We start from the raw sequence: 19,581 nt of genomic DNA, 5'->3' as shown, positions 1-19,581 counted from the left end.
GCTTCCTCCTGGAGCTCCTATAGCACAAGTTGGCAATTATATAATTTGATCATCTGTAGTAGAAACAGGGAGTCAAAGAACTATTCAGCTCTGCTAATATTTCGACAACTCATTTAATCCCTCTGACTCTCATCAGTCCCTCCAGTTCTAAAACTCTCCATCCTATTTCTGGACATGGGGTGAAAATAACCCAGAGTCAAAATACCAACAGTCATATACAGAAGGCTAATAGCAATTGCAAAAAAAAAATGCATATGAGAAGAAATACACAAACCTTTATAGTATATCTACTCTGCAGAACCATCTGAAAGACTCACTTGAACAACTACAGTATACTCTAATTTTGGCTTAAAGCCTTGATAAATCCTTGGCTAAAGTCTGATTAATATCTCCAATGTATCCTACATATGACAGGTGATACCTCAGAACATTTTCTCCAAGTTATATATTTTATATAAAAGGTTGATCAAAGACCCCAGTTTTGTGTGCCTTAAATATTAATGTTTTTGAGCCACTATGTAAATGTGATTCAAAAACCAGACACAGGATTCCATGAAATCAGGGCAGGCGTTGTGTTAATCCCATTCCCATTCTGAAGACACCAAATGGGAAGCAAAGAGGAGTGATTTCCTCAGGTTTTACTTCTCCCTGGAATAAACATGGAACGCGGATGCCGGCATCAGTATCTGCAGTGTGAACATCAGTATGCCCGTCCTCCCCCGTGTTTTCAATGGCATGGCTGTAAAAGGCCCAGTCATCTCTCCCTGCTGCCTTCCCTCATCATGTCCTTCCTTTCAGAGATCAACAACAAGATGCTCTACTATGGGGAGCAGCAAGAGCTTAGCTCTGAGGAAATCTCTGAGAAGCTGGTGTTGGCCCAGAAGATGCTGGAAGAGATTAGAAGCCGTCAACCATTCTTCACTCAACGGGAGCTCGTGGATGAAGAGGCAGACGAAGCTCATGAATGTAGGTCCACTCAGCCCCTGGGGCCCAGCACATGTCTGCTTTCTTTGTGGGTCCAGGAGAGGACACAGAGACACAGGGCAACATTTGGTCAAAACAGCCAGTTCCCAATATTCACAGCTACTTGGAACTTACATGTGTCCTCAGGGAGTCATTCAGCACAACCTGACTATCTGACCACAACTTTTAGATCCAGGCCCAACCTTAAGCTTTTGAGAAACAGCTGAGGTTCCATAAGGAATCTATAGAAATTTTACTCCTGAGGAGAAAAACACAGGGACTTAGCAGTTGATGAAAACATGAGAAACGGGAAGGAGGGCTAATGGAAACCAATTCCCAGAACTACAGTTGAGAAGCCAGTAAAGCTACACGCTCAGCAACATTCATGTTCTGAGGTCCATGAATGGCTTTTAATGACTTTTAACCTCAATGGGAATTTAACATTTCCTTTAATGATACATGTAGACATCAAGTCATAATAGTACTAGTGAACCTCTGAGTTAGTCCCTATATCAGTTACTAACAATCCACCCAAACATATTCATTTAAAACAATAACCATTTATTTACCCATGATTTCATGGGTTGGCAACCTGGGCTAGATTCAACCAGGACAGCTCTGCTCTGCTCTGCTCCAGGAGGCATGGTTGAGCTGACTCGCGTGTATGGGGCCTTAGCTGAGATGGCTGGGCTTCTCCCTCCGTGTCTTAGGAAGCTAGCCCAGGATTGTTCATATGATGGCTGCCTTCCTAGAGGGCAAGGATGGAAAGTGTAAGGCCTCTTGAGACCTATCCTTAGAACCCAACAATGCATATCCATTCTGTTGGTCAAGACCAGCCCAGGTTCAAGGAGTGAGGAAATAGACTCCACTCTTGATGGGAAGAGTTGCAAAGCATTTGTGTCCATTTTAATCTACACAATCAACAAAAAAAGCAACGGGTTTGCATATCATATTATGGCTATTGCTGGTATCTCAAAACATTAAGTTCATCAATAATTCAAAATTATAGCGGTTACTAGTCCCACTTCTAAATCTTGTTATTTAATGCATTACTAAAGAAGCACATATATTACCAAATGTTTGTTAATATATTGGTCTCCTTTGTAATTCTATGTATTTTACTTTATGCATTTTAATAAACATTTTAAGAAGGGTTCTGAAGGTTTTACTAGATTACAAAGGGCCCTGCAGCACAAAAAGGATTAGGAACACCTGCCCTAGATCATTTTCTTGCAATTGTCACTACCAATTTCTGCTAACAATTAATGTGAACACTCTAGAAGAGGAATAGTCTCAATATAAAGGCATAGTACCATAGCAGACATATAAAGTCATAGAAACAGTAAAACCAAAGTAGAATCTCAGGCCCCATTTCTGAGTCAGGATGAAGTCAGTTGTCAGAAAGGCTGAAGTCTAATGTCACAGCCAGATACTTCTATGTTCCTTGCCTTTTTTGGAATTTAATAAGATTTCCCTGGAGAAATGGGACTAGTGAAGGCATTTTCAACCACTTTCTTTACTCAGCCATGAACTTTTGTCTTCTGTTCATGGTGATGAAAGAAAACACACAAAAAATTGAACAAGTCAGATTGATATTCCCTGAAGGAAAAGTGGAATGAAGACACATAGTCAATGCATGCAACTTTGATCAGAAAGCTAAGACACATATACCATTACCATTTAATCTTCTTCCCACCCAAAATAATGATTTAGGTTTGAGCTAAAGGAGCTAACTGGAGAGAACAGAGAAAATGAATGGTTGTAAACATCATTTGTCAGTAACACACAAGATAATTTTGGTTATTTTAATAATAAGACTATAATATATCCAAACCCATTTTATATGGTAAAATTAGAAATAATCTGGGTAATAATCAACATAGTATAATTGCATGGTTTCCACATAAAATGTAATCTCAATAGGAAAGCTAATCAAACCTCCTTTTGGCTGACTGCCATCCAGGTGCTCTCAAATCCTACAAAATAGTATTTTTTTTTTACTTCAAATATGAAACATGGACTTATTTCGTGAACAACACCATCCATCTTTATTGCTAATGAAGGCATAGTCTGACAAGTTTTCATCTCTGCTAAATGCTGGATGGAATGGGAGGAGACAAGAGAAGCCCAGACTGAATTTCCATGTCATTTTTCTTCCAGTGTTGAGCCAGGCTGAGAGTTGGCAGCGGCTGTACAATGACACCCGCTCTCTGTTTCCTGTGGTCCTGGAACAGCTGGAAGACTACAATGCTAAGTTGTCAGACCTCCAGGAATCACTTGACCAGGCCCTTGACCGTATCAGGGATGCAGAAGACATGAACAGAGCCACGGCAGCCAAGCAGCGGGACCACGAGGTACAATGGACACTCTAACTGGAAATACATTTCAGGCATGAACAACACAAATGTATGCCAAAAGGGTAAAGTTGGATACAATTTTTAAAAATACTGGTACATTTAAATATTCATATTTTTAAAATATTTTCACATTTTTGCCACTGTAATTTGCTGATGTAAATGTGTACACCCAAAACCAAGTAGAGACCGTTAGAATTGTTTGCCTTTTGCATTGATAAGAATGCAATCATTCTTGGTGCTTGGGTCCACATGTATGAATGTGTTGCTCTTTCAAGTGAGAAGTATGGCACTATTCCTATGCCTAACTTTTTCTTATACTGAGAGCACTAGAACACCAAAGCAGCCCAAAACTATGTTCATGTAAGGATGTGTGTAATTTTTGGAAAGGCATGGTAAGTAAATCTCATAGCCAGGCTGCTCAGCAGCAGCAGACATAGGGAGTCTAATTCAGGCCAAGGTCATGCAAATACAAAGAGGTGAGGAAAATCCCAGATGTGCCCATAGTTTGCAAAGGCAGTTATCCCTGTGGGGCCAGAATTTGTGTATGCCCACAAATCCAGGGCTCAGAACTGCTGTGGTCATATGTGTACTTCAGGCAAGGCAGGTACTCACAGCCACCACCATCGAGGGCAGTCATCTGATAGGAAGAAATGTGCATCTTTGGACATACTTATAAATATTAGAGTGAAAAATAGGAAACAGCTATGAGAAAACTCATTAATTCAGTTATGTTTATTTTTATGGTTGGCAAAATCAGCTTAAATTAGGCTCTCTACCCTGATTTTCAGTCATCACTATCTCCCAGTAAGTCCCTATAAAATCCTATATAATAAAGAGGTGATATGCAAATTGACTGTCACACCCTCGCACAAGATGGCCACCACCATGTGGTCACAAGATGGCCACCCCCATGTGGTCACAAGATGGCCACGCCCATGTTGTCACACGATGGCCACCCCCATGTTGTCACAAGATGGTCACCACAAGATGGCTGGCAGGGGAGGGCAGTTGTGTGCGATCAGGCCAGCAGGGGAGGGCAGTTGGGGGCAACTGGTCCTGCAGGGGAGGGAGGGCAGTTGGGGGGGACCAGGCCAGCAGGGGAGGGCAGTTAGGGGCCACCAGGCCGACAGAGGAGGGCAGTTGGGGGCGATCGGGCTGGCAGGGGAGGGCAGTTGGGGGAGAGCGGGCCAGCAGGGGAACAGTTCAGTGTCGATCAGGCCTGCAGGGGAGTGGTTAGGGTGTGATCAGGCTTGCAGGCAGGCGAGCAGTTGGGAGCCAGCAGTCTCGGATTGTGAGAGGGATGTCCAACTGCCTGTTTAGGCCCGATCCCACAGGCAGTCAGACATCCCCTGAGGGGTCCCAGATTGGAGAGGATGCAGGCAGGGCTGAGGGACACCCCCCCCCCCAGTGCACAAATTTCGTGCACAAGGCCTCAAGTGTCCTAAATAAAAATAAATTATACTTATCAGCACCAGTTTCTAATAGCAGCAATACCTCAGCCAATAATCTATATATATAAAAGTCTAAGTGACCATCTGACCCTTAGACCGTCCGATGGTAGCTATGACGCACATTGACCACCAGGGGGCAGATGCTCAATGCAGGCGCTGCTGAACTGCGGTGACTTGGCAGCTGTGGTTCTCAGATGATGCACCTGGAACCAGAGAGGAGGGAGCCTGATTCTGGGGTGTGTCACCTGAGAACTGCCCTCTCGCAATCCGGGGCCCCTCAGGGAATGTCGGAGAGCTGGTTTCAGCCCAGTCCCTGCAGGCCAGGCTGAGGGACCCCACCTGTGCACAAATCCTTGCACTAGCCCTCTAGTTTTCAGAATAATGATGGTCAAGATAGCATCCTTTGTTAAGTAAATGCATGATTATCTTACACAACAAAATTTTATAAGTATAGCACAAAATAATAATTTCCTCAAGTAGATTTCAAGAGAATTACTGGGCTTCATCCTTATTTTTTAATTTCTCCTCTTTCTCACCTCCCACATCTCGTCAACCAGAGGTTCCTGCCAATTTTACCATTGGAATAATTTTAGCTCTTTCTATTTTCCATTTCTCTATAACTTCTCTAGTTTGGGCCTTCATTTCTCAACCAAAATAGCTTCCTCCTATCTCTCCTCCATTTTTGCTCCCTTCCAACCCATCTTCCCCATCTTGCTAGTGTTCCACCTAAATCACTGACCATTACCTTTTGCTCTTTCTAAAAGCCTTCATTTCCTCCTCACCAGAGTGCCTTTGACACCACAGCTTGTGAACCATTCAATGCAGCGATTTTCAACCTTGTACATCTCATGGCACACATAAACTAATTACTAAAATTCCGCGACACCAAAAAATATATTTTGCCAATCTAACAAAAAAATAGGTATAATTTTTATTCATTCACACCAGATAGCTATTGTTGTGTTGGCTGTTGTCCTTTATTTTTATTATTTTTTTATTTTTTTTTACAATCTAAGAGAAAAATAGTGACCCTGACTGAAAGTCAGATATTGTATTTTTCAAATTTTCTTGTGGCACACCAGTGTGCCTGCCTCAGCACACCAGTTAAAAATCACTGACTTAGTGAATCAAAATAAGTTTTGAATGCTATAACCAGCATTTTTTTAAAGGGGGGGAAATAAAATAAAATAGAGAATATCCAAGTACATAAACTAGACTAAGGAATAGTTTCATCACATTTCTACTTTAGTTACATATGTTTACTGGATTGCAACATAAAATACATTTTTTATTGTGGGCTATGGTTAAAAACACGTGAAAGACACTGTCCTATAGGAAAGTCTATGCTGTTTCACGTGGCATACAGATGCCTCTCTGATGGGCCCGTGCCAGCCTCCTCAGCCATGTTTCTTGCCTTTTCCCTGCTTCACACTTTCAGTTCAGACAATCTCACTCTACCAATAATCCCATGTGCCTGAAAGCAGACTTCTTCTCCTTTGCCTGGAGAGCCCCAGGTATCACCTCCTCCAGGAAGCTACCCCATCCTTCCAGATGAGCAGGAGCTCCTCTCCAGCATCCCATAGTACACCTTGTGCTTATTTCCTTCTGTGTTGTGACCATCTGTTAGTGGATCTGTCTCCCCCACTCAATGAAAGTATTTTAATTTTATTAATTATCATAACCCCCAAATCCAGTCTTTATACAAAACTAAAATTAAAAAAATCATTTTGATGTCTGCTAACAGCAGCCACAGAACTAATAATTACATATTTACCTCACTATCCTACTCCCAACACCAAAGGGTAGCAGCATGATAAAAATCTTTTTCAGATAAATATAAAATTTTATATTTCAAAAGTAGGTTGAATACTCTTTAAAAAGCACTGCTTAGAGAGTCTCATAAGCCAAAGCTCTGCCTTCTCAGGACTGTTTCTATCATTTATTTTAAGATCAGGAAACTTTTTTTTTTTTTTGTATATGTGCAATGGATACTTAGCATGCAGAATAGGGCTAATTATGTCATTTTCATAATTATTTTGAAAACTTCCTTTTGTTCAAGTTGACCATCTTTCTGTAGGAATATATTTGTTCCAAAGCTAATTTTATTCATTCTAACGGTATGCTATCTAATAAAAGGGTAATCTGCAAATTAACCATCACTCCATCACAAAGATGGTGGCACCCATAGCCACAAGATGATGGCGCCCAGTCCTCTCAGCTCCACCGGAGTCCCCCAGTCCCAGGGGGTGGCTGCTGAGAGCGGGCAGCATGAGCGGCCTGATGGAATGCTTGCTTCGTTACCACGGCAACGAGGCAAGCGTTCCACACCTGGCCGCAGATGGGCCTCTGGGCTGTGGAGAGCCTGTGGACAGCAGGCGCAGAGCGGCCAGGCCCAGAAGAGAGCTACTGGTGCACCAATTCGTGCGCAGGGCTACTAGTATGATAAGTGGGGGAAACCCTTTAACTTGAAGCATATCATTTTCCAACTACTGCAAATGAACTTACCATGCAGTGCTGTGAACACTCAGCTTTGAAGTTTGGCTATGACCTTGGGGTGCTATCAGTATTCCCTTAAGGTGACCCAGACTCAGGGCTTCCAGATGTGGTTATAGCTTAGATTTTGTCAAAAGAAAACTGCTCTGATAGAGCTAACTAATACCAACCGTTTTCCATCTCCCTTCCTTATATGCTTTAAAATATTGCTTTTGTGCAGAGCTGTCTAAACACTGCTCCTTATGGAGATAAGAATAACCCCAGATAGTCACACTGTATTAAGCTTGATGGATATTGAGGGGAAATTGATATTTTTAATGTCGTTGCATTAAGGGGATGTTCAAATGAGATTCTTTTCTGTCTCTAGACCTTTATCTTCCCCTGTAGCAACATATTTGGAGAAGATGGACTCCATCTTTCTTTCCACTAAATCAGGAAAGACCTCAGGAAGTAAAGAAGACATTAAGATGAACTTAAGTTTTAATGACTGTCCTACTATATCTGAGCCTCTGTAATTATTTCTAGGATATCCTAGATTATACCATAGCTTATATATTTCAACCTTAACTTAAATTATCATTTTCAAAGTAACTTTAACTCATTTTTTACTGATTGTAAAATTAATCTTTTACTTTTCTCTCTTAAAGTTTCATTCTTGTTTGCTTTCAAACTCTGAATTCACTTGAAGCTCCATAATATTTCTTCAGAATCACAACATCCCTGTCCAATAGTGAAGGTGGAAATTATAAAATTCATCAAAAAAATATATCAGGCCAAAACCGGTTTGGCTCAGTGGGTAGAGCGTCGGCCTGCGGACTGAAAGGTCCCAGGTTCAATTCCGGTCAAGGGCATGTACCTTGGTTGTGGGCACATCCCCGGTAGGGGGTGTGCAGGAGGCGGCTCATCGATGTTTCTCTCTCATCGATGTTTCTAACTCTATCTCTCTCCCTTCCTCTCTGTAAAAAATCAATAAAATATATTTAAATTAAAAATATATATATCAGCAACTTGGGCAGTTTCCCTCCTCAAAAATTCTGAGCATCTAACGTAATGAGCTCAGAATGGGAGAAAGCAAGATCACAATTTTGTGCTTTAATAATAGAGCCATTTTAAATTTTACAAAAGACATTAAGATTATTCTGTATATGCTTTATTCCTACCCAAATGAGCTATTTGGCCCCCAAGTTAGCACATGATAAATACTTTTTTGAATTAATTCATTTTCCAATTATTGCAAATATAGAGCCTGCATTCAACCCTGTCTTCATAGTTCCACTTTACATTTATGGATAAATGAGTGCTAGCTCTGAGATGATTATGTTTTAACTATTAATCTACAAGCTTCAAAGCTCCCAAGGTGCCTCCTTTTGTTATATCCGTGTCATAGTGAGGAAACTCAGCATTCAAAGGGTAGAAGTCCCCAAAGTCGCACAGCAATTAGGTGGTGGGGCTGAGATTGGAACCCGGATCTGCCTGGGGCAAGGACAACGAGTGGACATTGACCACTCTCTGATGCTTTCTCTAAAGCCGTCTTCTCTTCTTTGTCCTTTACTCTTCCTTCCTACAGAAACAACACGACAAAGTGAGAGGACACATGGATGGGGTGAATGCCTCCCTGAGGACATCTTCAGACTCTCTGGTAACGCCTCGTCTGACCCTTATAGAACTTGATGAAATAATAAAGGTAAGGACATATGTGACCTGTGCAGGTTTGTACTGACAGCAGATTAGAACAGCAGCTCAGTGTCACAGAATAATTGAATCCAATTCAAATCTATCAATTTAGCTGGCATTATAAAACTAAGATCAGGTGACTAAATTTTTCAGTTTCTTTTATTGAATGGTGACCACTAGTCATATATGGCTACTTAAATTTAAATGATTTAAAATAAAATTAAATTAAAACTTTTTTAATTTCTTAATTATGTTAGCCGTAGTTCAAGTGCTCAATAGTGCCGTGTGTGATCACCATCTCAGTCTTTGAGCACCAAGCTCCCTGTCTTCCTCTCCATCCCTACTCCCATCACTATCCCTAGAGAGATCAGAATTCAGATGGATGAGCTCACCAGCTCTCAGACCTCCAGTTCCTTGAACTCATGTCCAACAAGCTTTTCCTCCAGTCCACCTCTGTTATCCCTCTTATGGCCATACTCTGGTCTTCAATAACAGTACCTCCTCCCAAATCCCAGTTTCAAGCACCTCCCACCCTAAGCACCATCTCTATCTTACTCTAGAATGCCCACTCCAACAATTCTCTAGCCACATGGAGACCTCCTCTACTTCATTTATCCTCTTCTCATATCCTCTCATCCCACCTTAAGCAGCTAAAATTGTCAATATACTCATTCTTTGCAAACACCCTTAACTTCCATACTATGCCCCTACTGTACTCACCCGAGAATTCTAACCCTATATCCCCAATAAACCCAAGTATGCCCAGCATCCAGGACAGCCAACATGCCTGGGGGAAAACCCACCTCCTCTTCTATCAGTCTGGCTGGTAAATTTGCTTCATGCTTCACTAAAAAATTAAGAACAAAGAGAACCCCCCCCCTCATATTTCCTCCCTAAATCTACCACTCACCTGTATCTGTATCCAGATGTCTACCTTCCTTCCTGTAATAAATAATAAGGTGTCCCTTCTGATACAGTCTCATTCCTCCACCTGTTTTCTTTAGTCTATCTTTCCTCATCTTGAATACAGGGCAGTAGGGTATGACTCCCAAAAGCATGTCATCTCTCTTTTGGCTCACCCAGTTTTTACTCTTCACTGGATCATTACTGCCAACATACAGACATGCTTTAATAGCCCCTATCTTTCAAAAATTAAGGAGAAAACAGACCTGACTTACATCTCAATATTATTCTCAGCATCACAGCAAAATATCTTGAGCCATTTAAAGTTACTGTTTCCACCCCCCACACACACCCACCCCCCCAGCTCCACACTGTCTACTGTACTCATCCCACTCCAAATGGGAGTCCCGGCCCCTCGCCGAGGCTGTGCTTGTCCAAGTCACCAGCAACTTCAACATAGCCAAAACCATGGTCGCCTCTCTCTCCTCAGCATTCTCAGCCTTGCACCGCTAACCTTCCTTCCTTATTGAAAGACCCTGTCTTGGCTCCTCCAATACCCCACTCACCCGGCTCTCCTCCCCCTCATTGGCCATTTCTTGCCAGCCTCCTTTGCTGGCTTCACTGCTGCACATCCTCTCAGGGACAAATATTTGAGGCTCTGCAGGCTACATACAACTGCTCTCCCTTATTCTTTTCTTGGTTTTTTATAACCCCTTAAAAATGTAAACAAACATATTCTTAGCCAGGAGCTATACAAAAAAACAGCCTCAGGCCATACCTGGCATAGGGCTGGGTTGATCCCTGCTCTGGATAATGAATGGCTCAGTACTCAGTCGTGGGCCCTTATTTCTATTTATACTCACGCTCCATTTACTCCCATTGAATCCCAAGACTTTAAAAATTAATTATATGTATTATTCCACAGTTTATACCTCTGACTCTGATGCCTTCCCTGAGGTCCAAATCCTTACATCTGAATGCTTACTTGACATTTTCAAGTATGAACTCAGCATGGTTTGTAGCGAAATCACAATTTCATCTACCACTTCGATATGTAATAAGCATATCAAATCTAAATGTTCTGAATAAAATCTGCTTTTTCCTTAGTGTCCCCCACCTCAATGCATGGCACAACCCAATAGCTCAGACCAAAATTCTGGACTCATTCTTGATGTCTCCTTTCTTCTCACTCACGTTTCAGCAAGACCTGTTGGCCCTGTCTCCAGATTGAATGCTTGCTCTCTTCTCTGCTACTCCTCCTTAGTCTAAGTCTCCTCATCTCCAGTGTGATCTGCCACAGAGCCTCCTACTGATCCATTTGGCTCTACTCTTGACCCTCAAGATTTATTCTCTATGCAGTTGCAGAACAATCCTTTAAAAACATAATCAGATCCCATTATTTCTCTCACATAAAACCTCCTGTGACACTTAAAGTAAGAAACAAGCTTATTTTACCATGGCCCATGAGACCCTAAGTGACCTGGTGCTGACCCACCCTCTCACCTCATGCCCCACAATGTCCTTCCCTCACAACACTCCAGACTGTTACACTCTAACTCCTCTCTCATTTTCTTACACACTACCATATTTTTCCCTACCTCAGGACCTTTTCACCTGCTGTCCTGAAGTTTTCAAATGGCTAGTGTCCTTATGACCATTCAGTCTAAGTGGGCCTCTTACTTTCAATCACTCTCCAACCCATCTGACCTGTTGTATTTTATTCAAAGTACTTTTACTCCCTGAAATTAACTTGATCAGTTATTTGATCCCTTTTTTTAATCATCTGTATCTTCCCACCAGATTGTAAATTCCTTGAGAGCAGAGAATGTGTCCACAGATATCTATTCTATCTCCTAAAAGAGTGCCTGACACATAGTAGGCACACAATGAATGTTTATTGAATGAATTAATGAGTAAAGGTGGAATGTCCATGGCATTTTTTCTGCTTACACAATTAAAAAATATTTTCTTCAATATATTGTTCCCCATATGAGCAACCAAATGGCTAGACATTTAATACTGTCTTCATAAAAATAAACCCTATGTGCCAGGAAGTGTACTACACTCTGGGAATACAAAAATAAACATAGTTTCTGTCTCCCAGGATTGTGTAAGCTGGTGAGTGTAATATTCAAGTGAAAAGATTACAGTAATGAACTACGTGGTTTAAAAAATATGTGGCCATACTGAACTCACCCTGCAGAAGTCAGGGATGGCTTCATCAGGGAAGTGATCATTTGAGCTGAATTTGGAAGGATGAATAGAATTTTTCCAGGTGGATGAGACAGAAAAGAAGGGAACCGTATCCCCCAGACAGCTAAAATAGTATGCACAAGGACACAGGGGTCAGGAAAATTATGGAGCATTGAAACAACAATAGTTTCTCAAGTGTGGACCCTAGGTGTAGTAGGGTGAGGAGTGGTGAGAAATGAAATTCGGTGAGAGGAGGAGTCCATTGATGAAGACATGTTAAGGAATTGGATTTGCACCTGCAAAACAATGGCTGATTTTGAGAAGGGAAATAACATAATCAGATTTGGTTAACAGAAAGATCAGCATTCCTTCAGGATGGCAGAGAATGAGTTGGAAGACAAAAAGACTGGGCTCACAGAGAGGAGTTAGAGTTCTCTGGAAGAAAGGGGTTGAGTCAAACTCTGAGGAACACCAGCTTTTAAGGTTTCTTTCCTGGCCAGAGAAATAGGAGACCAACCAGCAGAGAGCAGCCTCACAGAAGCTAGCTTCGGTTAGTTTAGTTTTGTTTGCTTTCAGATCAGAGATGACAGAGCATGTCTGAGTGCTAGGGAAGCAATCAGTAGAGACGAAGGAGTTGACTATGCAAGAGAAACAGATAGATATTGATTTATATTTATCATGTAGACCTGGCCTGGAATTTATTGAACTTCATAATGATGAAGAATAGAGATTATCTTTTGATACTCCCTGGGGAAAATGTTTTAAGTTTTTCTAAATTCAACTCATTTTTTTAAAATATTTCCTTTAGAATGCATCAGGGATTTATGCTGAAATAGATGGAGCCAAAAATGAACTACAGGGAAAGCTATCCAACCTAAGTAACCTCAGTTATAGTTTAGTCCAAGAAGCTGTTGACCATGCACACAATCTTCAACAAGAGGCCGATGAACTAAGCAGGTAATATCCTGGTTTGAGAAATGCAAATATCTACATGGGCTGATTAGCTTATTTTTATTCAATTCTATATGCCAGTGTTACTGGGATTCAGTGTTAGCAGGTTGGTTTGAGGGTTGGGTTTGCTTTTTTATTTGTTTATTGATGGGCAGTCTGAGAACCAATCACTGTTTATTGTAATCACTTCGGGAAGACAGTTTTTCAATTAAAAAAAAATCTGTCACATCACAGACCTGTGTTTGGAGTGAGGGGATTTCTGTTTCATAATTATTAATGGATTTTAAAATATGTTTTTATTGGTATCAGAGAGGAAGGGAGAGGGAGAGAGAGAAACATCAATGATGAGAAAGAATCATTGATTGGCTGCCTCCTGCACACTCCCTACTGGGGATCGAATGTGTTTTTGAAATGGGAGCTTCTTGATGAATTATGAATAGGCTTTGTTTCAAGCTCTTGGGTACATCTTCTTACCACTCCAGCCAGCAACATTTTAAAATATTAATAAATATTTATAAAATTATATTCATTTTATCCTTAAAAAAAAAAACCTAGGCATGTTCCCTTGACCAGAATCGAGCCCTGGACCCTTCAGTCCGCAGGCCAACACTCTATCCACTGAGCCAAACCGGCTAGGGTTATTAATGCATTTTGCTTAGAGGCATAATTTGCAAAATATGAAATAAATCAGATCCCTTTACAAGGTCTAAATCTACCATAATTGCCTATTTACTTCATTGGCAGTATTAGCTTTCCATACGCCAGTTTCTTCAGTAAAGCTGGTTGGAAGTTGGTAATACAACTGACTTCTGGTAAATACTCTCAATACTTTATACACTGCCCAACAGGATCTATTTGATTTCAACACCTGTTAAGAGAAAAATCAATGGACATTTTTTTTCTTGTAGCATTTAGGAGAGAGTATTGCACCCTTTGGGCACTCAATTCATGTTCATTGAAATGTACTGAAAGATTGGAATTGAATTCATGGCCTTGAAATAATAGATAAATAATGAGATAATTACAGAGAAAGGACTGCAAATCCGGCCATTAGAAATAAGAATCAGTCAAGGTCATGAACAACATAAGAATCAATAGTAACCTGTTCAAAACTTAAATCACCTTTTTATTCCTGATTGCCAAAAATTTCAAATACCTTTACAAATCTACTGTGAATTGAGAGAGAGGAAGAGAGAGAGAAATGGGGGAGAAAGTGGGTGTGTGTGGTGGGGGAGGGAGACAGGTCTTGTCAAGCCTTGGTGTGTTATAGCCAGCTCTGTGTCATGCTCCCAGGAAATGTGCTTTTGATAAAGCCAATAAAATGGAACTTGGCTAAAAGACTGCTTTGGATAATGTGCTGCCTTGGTGGAATGTTATTTTGAGACCCATCCCTGTGCACTCTTCAGATTCTTTGCTCATTGTAGTGGCCATCCTCCTGACTGGGAACCCAGCACACACCTGCCCTAAGTGCTGCTCTGCGGCAAGCAGTGTCCCAGCGCGATTCTAAGTTATCACATGCTTTGCATGAAGCATGATGGGGAACATCCATCACCCTGAAGCCCTTTTGTGTTCAGGATATTTCTGATTAAATATATGCAGGGAACCATCCAAATTTATAGACACATTTCCTTCAAAATGTGAATATACCTCAACATCTATCTGGGTACCCAATGATTTGCATGTTGTGCCTCAAAAAAGAGATACACATAATTCATTAAGAAGCTCCCATTTCAAAAACACATTTTATTTTCTATATTGATGTAGCACCTGTTTTGTGCCTTGTAATGAAAACAAGTAACAAAGGCTTTGTTTTCAAGCTCTTGGGTACATCTTCTTACCACTCCAGCCAGCAACATTTTAAAATATTAATAAATATTTACAAAATTATATTCATTTTATCCTTTAAAAAAAAAAGAACTTCCTCGGGTTTTACTTTTTGAGCGATTTCTAAGAACAAGGGGTTCTGGGGAGGAAGAAATGGCGAGATCAGAATTACCTCTGTGGAGCAGGGCTGCATTACGACTTTCATGGGCCCTGGGTTCTTTTGCCTCTGTGGGCCCCTTCCTCCATAAAAGGTTAAAAATTATGTGGCATGGCTGCCTTAATACAAAAACGAATGTTATCATTGTCCTCCCTACTGAGTCAGCCCTGGTGCGGAGGAGCCAGGGAAATGACTGGAACAAAAGAGAAGGATCTAGCCAAAGAAATGCAGAGGAAGTCACTCTGGGCTTAGGGAGCATGCAAGACCTGACACGGCATGCAGAAGGCTGAGAAACAATTTGACTGGGCTCAACAGGTCAGGGCATTTGAAGAGATGAGCCACATGAGATCTGCAATCTCATATACTGGGTCACAGAGAATCTTCTGGAAGTTACTGATGAATTAAGGGGTACTACTCACCAGTGTTTGGAATTGAGAGGAAAAAGGTGGAACTGGTGGATTTAAAATTGAGACAAATGACTGAGCATAAGCTGCAGAAAGAGGGTGGCATTTATGTTCTAGAGGAAGAAGTACATGTCAATAAAGTGAATTATTGACTAGTTTGGAATTCCAATTCAGGAAATACCTTAGGTATAAAAATAAATCCTGATGTTTACTGGGCGCCAGGCATGGTGCCAATCATTTCACATATTTTGTCCCTGTGGACCTCACATCAATCCTCTGAGGCATATGCTGTTATCAGCACCTATGTGATTGTTCAGTGCATGATGGGTACTCAATAAATGTTAGATGAACCTTACAGAGGCCAGAAAGGGGCAAAGGCAGAGAACACGGTATATAGGGCAGGGGAGGGGGGGGTATGAATGGAGATGTGTGCTTAAGGGAGGCAGCCAGGCCTCAGGAGTGAGACAAACCCTCTCTCAGAGCCTCACGTGCTTCTATGAAAAGGGAATAACAATATCTAGGTCATGGATGTGCTAAGTATTAAAAACATAATATATAGAACGGGACTAGCCCAGTATCTGTCCATAGATATTCCATGCATGTTATTCCCCTTCTTAAGGAAAAATGTGGTCTGTTATGTAAGGGAAATAGGGCCATGCAAGAAAAAAAAGGAAAGTAAGGTTGAATGAATAGTGAACCCAGCTAATGGCTAACACCATGCTGAGGCTGTGCACCTCTCTGAGCGCCTTGGTTTCTTTTATGGAAAGGGAATAGCGGTGTTGACCTGGGTCAGGAGTAGATGGCAATGACTGGGTTCATTCCTCTGCCTGACCGCCAAGCATAAACTCCTGCTTGAAGAGGTGTAGAGGGCTGTTTTTAACTCATCATTTCCTTTTCCTGTGGCTGCTGCCAGGCAGGCAGCTGCCACGGAGCCACAATAAGATGGTTTTGTGGTCACCAAAGGCAGAGGAATGCAAAGGAGATGAGCCTCTAGGAAATGAGCTTAGGGAAACCTTGTCAAGCCAGGTGACCCTGAATAACAGGAAGTGCCTGTGGTCCTGGAAGCATTCCCATCAAGCCCTACACGTGGCCCTGTTCCCCAAAGCGGTGAGACGGAAAAATAATGGCAAGTTTGTTCATGGGCAGGAATTTACACAGTTCGGATGCAAATGGGCTGGTGCAGAAGGCGTTGGACGCCTCCAATGTCTATGAAAACATTGCCAATTACGTTAGTGAAGCCAACGATACGGCAGAATTGGCTTTGAACATCACTGACCAAATTTACGATGTGAGTATCCTCTTATTTTAAAAGTTCACTGATATGTTGCCTTTTCCCAGATATGACTTTTCTGTTTTCTGAAGTCATCTCTTGATCTTCCAAAATGTAATACAAATGGCAGAAAGAGCAGAACTAAGAAAATACCATTTTATTTATGTTATGAATGTTTCAATGGCGCAATTTCTTCAAGATGTGCCCTACTCCAGACAGCAAATGCCAGTTTTTTTGACAGTTGCTTGAGGCCACAGTTCCTGAATAAAACATATTTAAGATTAGTTCCTGGTGAGAAAGAATATGCTTTATGCAGAAATTCATATTTTTTTCTTTTTTCCCCCAATTTATTTCTCAATTGCAGTTGACATACAATATTATATTAGTTTTGGTGTACAACTTAGTGATTAGACATTTATACATACGTACCGTATGAAGTGATCAACCCTATAAATCTAGTACCCACCTGGCCCCATACATGGTTATTACAATATTATTAACTATATTCCCTTTGCTTTTTTACATCTCCATGACTATTTTTATACCTGTTAATTTTTACTTTTTAATCTCTTTCATCTTTTGATTTTTTTTCAACTCAAAAATTATTTGTTGATGGTTTCTACACAGCAAGCACTTCGATGGGGCCTTGGCCAGGCGCTATTCTTAGTTTACTGAATTTTCCTCAAAAATCGTTTATCTTGAAAATGCAAGGACATTGTTGTCTCATGTTCACCATTGACCTTGAAAGATGACCTATGAAAATGAAGCTGCATGAATTTTGCTTGGTGTTTAGCAGATAAACTGCATCATTTAAATCACAAATAGCTCTTCTACCGTCATTCTTACTTTCTCCACTCAACTCCTTTGTAGGCTGTGAGTGGGATTGACACTCAAATCATTTACCATAAAGATGAAAGCGAGAACCTCCTCAATCAAGCCAGACAATTGCAAACAAGGGCAGATCCCAGTAAGTATCTTCACTTTCCCACCTCCTTCGGGTTTATACTAGTAGCTGCTTCCCTCCTTTCATATAATATTTCTGCAGGTAGACAGATTTTAAAATTCTAGGATTAAAGGATAAGTGATATTTCAACTGAATAATACATTAATAGTTCCTGCTCAGAGTCAAGGTGTAACAAAGCAAAGATTAGATATTTTGAAATAAATTGTGGGTTAAAACACACACACAAACACACACACCTTTTGCCCTAGCCGCCGTGGGTCAGTGGTTAGAGCATCGGCCTGTGCACTGAAAACTACCAGAGTCTCAGGTTCCATTGCTGGCCCCAGCCAGGGAGCATGTGGGAGACAAATGGTAGATGTGTCTCTCACATCAGTGTTTCTTCTTTCTCTCTCTCTCTCTCTCTCTCTCTCTCTCTCTCTCTCTCTCTCTCCTTCCCCTCTCCCTTTTACTCTCTGTAAAAAATCAATGGGAAAAATATCCGTGGGTGAGGATTAACAAAAAAGCAAAACAGACACACACACACACACACACACACACACACACACACACACACACACCTTTTATATAGTAAAATATGTGGTGGGAATTCTTGCTAATCAAATGGACTAATTAATACAAACTTATCATAAATACCAATTTTATAGAGATTATGCCATAAAACACACTTAACACTAAAACTATATTGAACATCATTTATTCTTTATTGGACAATTCACAAGTTTCCTTAAAATTTTACCCATGATGACCCATTTAGGTCATCACTGTGAGGGTCAGGAGGCTAGGGTACCACAAAGCCGTTTGGTTATTTCTGCTTTCTTGTAGTTTGTGTTTTTCAGTTACTGTATTTAGGACAAGCCTAATGGCCGTAAGGAAAGAAGCATTTCAAAAGCTGGTGTTTGCATCTGCTGAAGCAATACCTCCCAAGAGTGGGAGAGGGAGGAAAAAATTAAAGTGAATAGTTTTAATCAATTCTGAATCTTAAAAACTATTGAATTGAATAAGAATTTCGCTGAACATTATTCATCACGGACGTAATGAACTCATTTCTAAGGATAGTCGAGCATTGACTAATGAGATTGGAAATTCATTATCTAGCTAACTTCTAGTTACCACCTAAAAACAAAAGGCTAAGCTTGAAACTGAACACTTCATGTAATTTTATCAAAGCAATTAATCTCGAGTACTACTGTGCTTTTTTTTTTTTTTAACAAAGAAGTACATGGAAAATAAGTGCATTTGTTTTTCATATGCAGAATATTTAACTATTTAATTACCACAAAACAACTATTCTTTTATGCCAATCTTGACCATACTCTTTAGAAAAGAGTTACATTAATAACTAAAGAATTCAATGAATAGTAAAATATTTTAAGTAAATGTTGCCAAATCAATGTATTGATTGTGTTTCATGTGATGTGAAGACCAGAATATGCCAATCTCCATCTTCAATAACTTAAATATTTTATTTTCCTTGATAATTTGCAAAGTATTGTCTCAATCCTGTCATTATTGAGTTACTGAACCTCATGAAAGCAGTTTTCCTATTTTAGAAATGCTATCTCTTCAAAATTCAATGTTTTATATACAGATAAGTCTCTCTGCATTGGTCTCTTTGAATGTATTGTAGATTTTGCCACCTATTTCATGATCTTGCTGGTTAAATCCCTTCATTTATTTATTTGTAAAAGGGACACTGAAGGAAAGTTAGGACTGTGTGGTTAAGAACCTGCCTCCCTTTCAACAATACACATGTTTGTGATATACATTTAAATTTCCAAGTTGAACCATATTCATCTACTGAGTTACATTGTAATTTCAGATTACTGTTAATTTATATCCAAATGACTTTCAATGATCAATCATTTTCTTCCTTTTCTTCATTGTCAAATAGTTAATAAACTCAGGAAGCAGCTATTTAAAGAAATCTTCTATTGAATTCATTTGTAAAATAAAAAATGTTTATGTAAGATAGCAAGT

General features: G+C 40.4%; 1 protein-coding gene across 1 annotated transcript in view; it reads left to right on the top strand.

Annotated features, from left to right (window-relative positions):
* Positions 1-19,581, top strand: part of LAMA4 (laminin subunit alpha 4) — a 145,608-nt gene that overhangs the window by 82,405 nt on the left and 43,622 nt on the right. The window contains exons 11-16 of the mRNA XM_008160047.3: positions 799-966; positions 3,124-3,317; positions 8,832-8,948; positions 12,843-12,991; positions 16,517-16,658; positions 17,511-17,607. Of these exons, the coding sequence (XP_008158269.2) occupies positions 799-966; positions 3,124-3,317; positions 8,832-8,948; positions 12,843-12,991; positions 16,517-16,658; positions 17,511-17,607 (867 nt within the window). The remainder of the gene's footprint in view (positions 1-798; positions 967-3,123; positions 3,318-8,831; positions 8,949-12,842; positions 12,992-16,516; positions 16,659-17,510; positions 17,608-19,581) is intronic.

The sequence above is a fragment of the Eptesicus fuscus genome, chromosome 10 (assembly GCF_027574615.1).
Source record: "Eptesicus fuscus isolate TK198812 chromosome 10, DD_ASM_mEF_20220401, whole genome shotgun sequence".
In the NCBI taxonomy this organism is placed as follows: domain Eukaryota; kingdom Metazoa; phylum Chordata; class Mammalia; order Chiroptera; family Vespertilionidae; genus Eptesicus; species Eptesicus fuscus.
The sequence above is the reverse complement of the archived record's forward strand: the minus strand, read 5'-3'. Positions and strand labels throughout refer to the sequence as shown.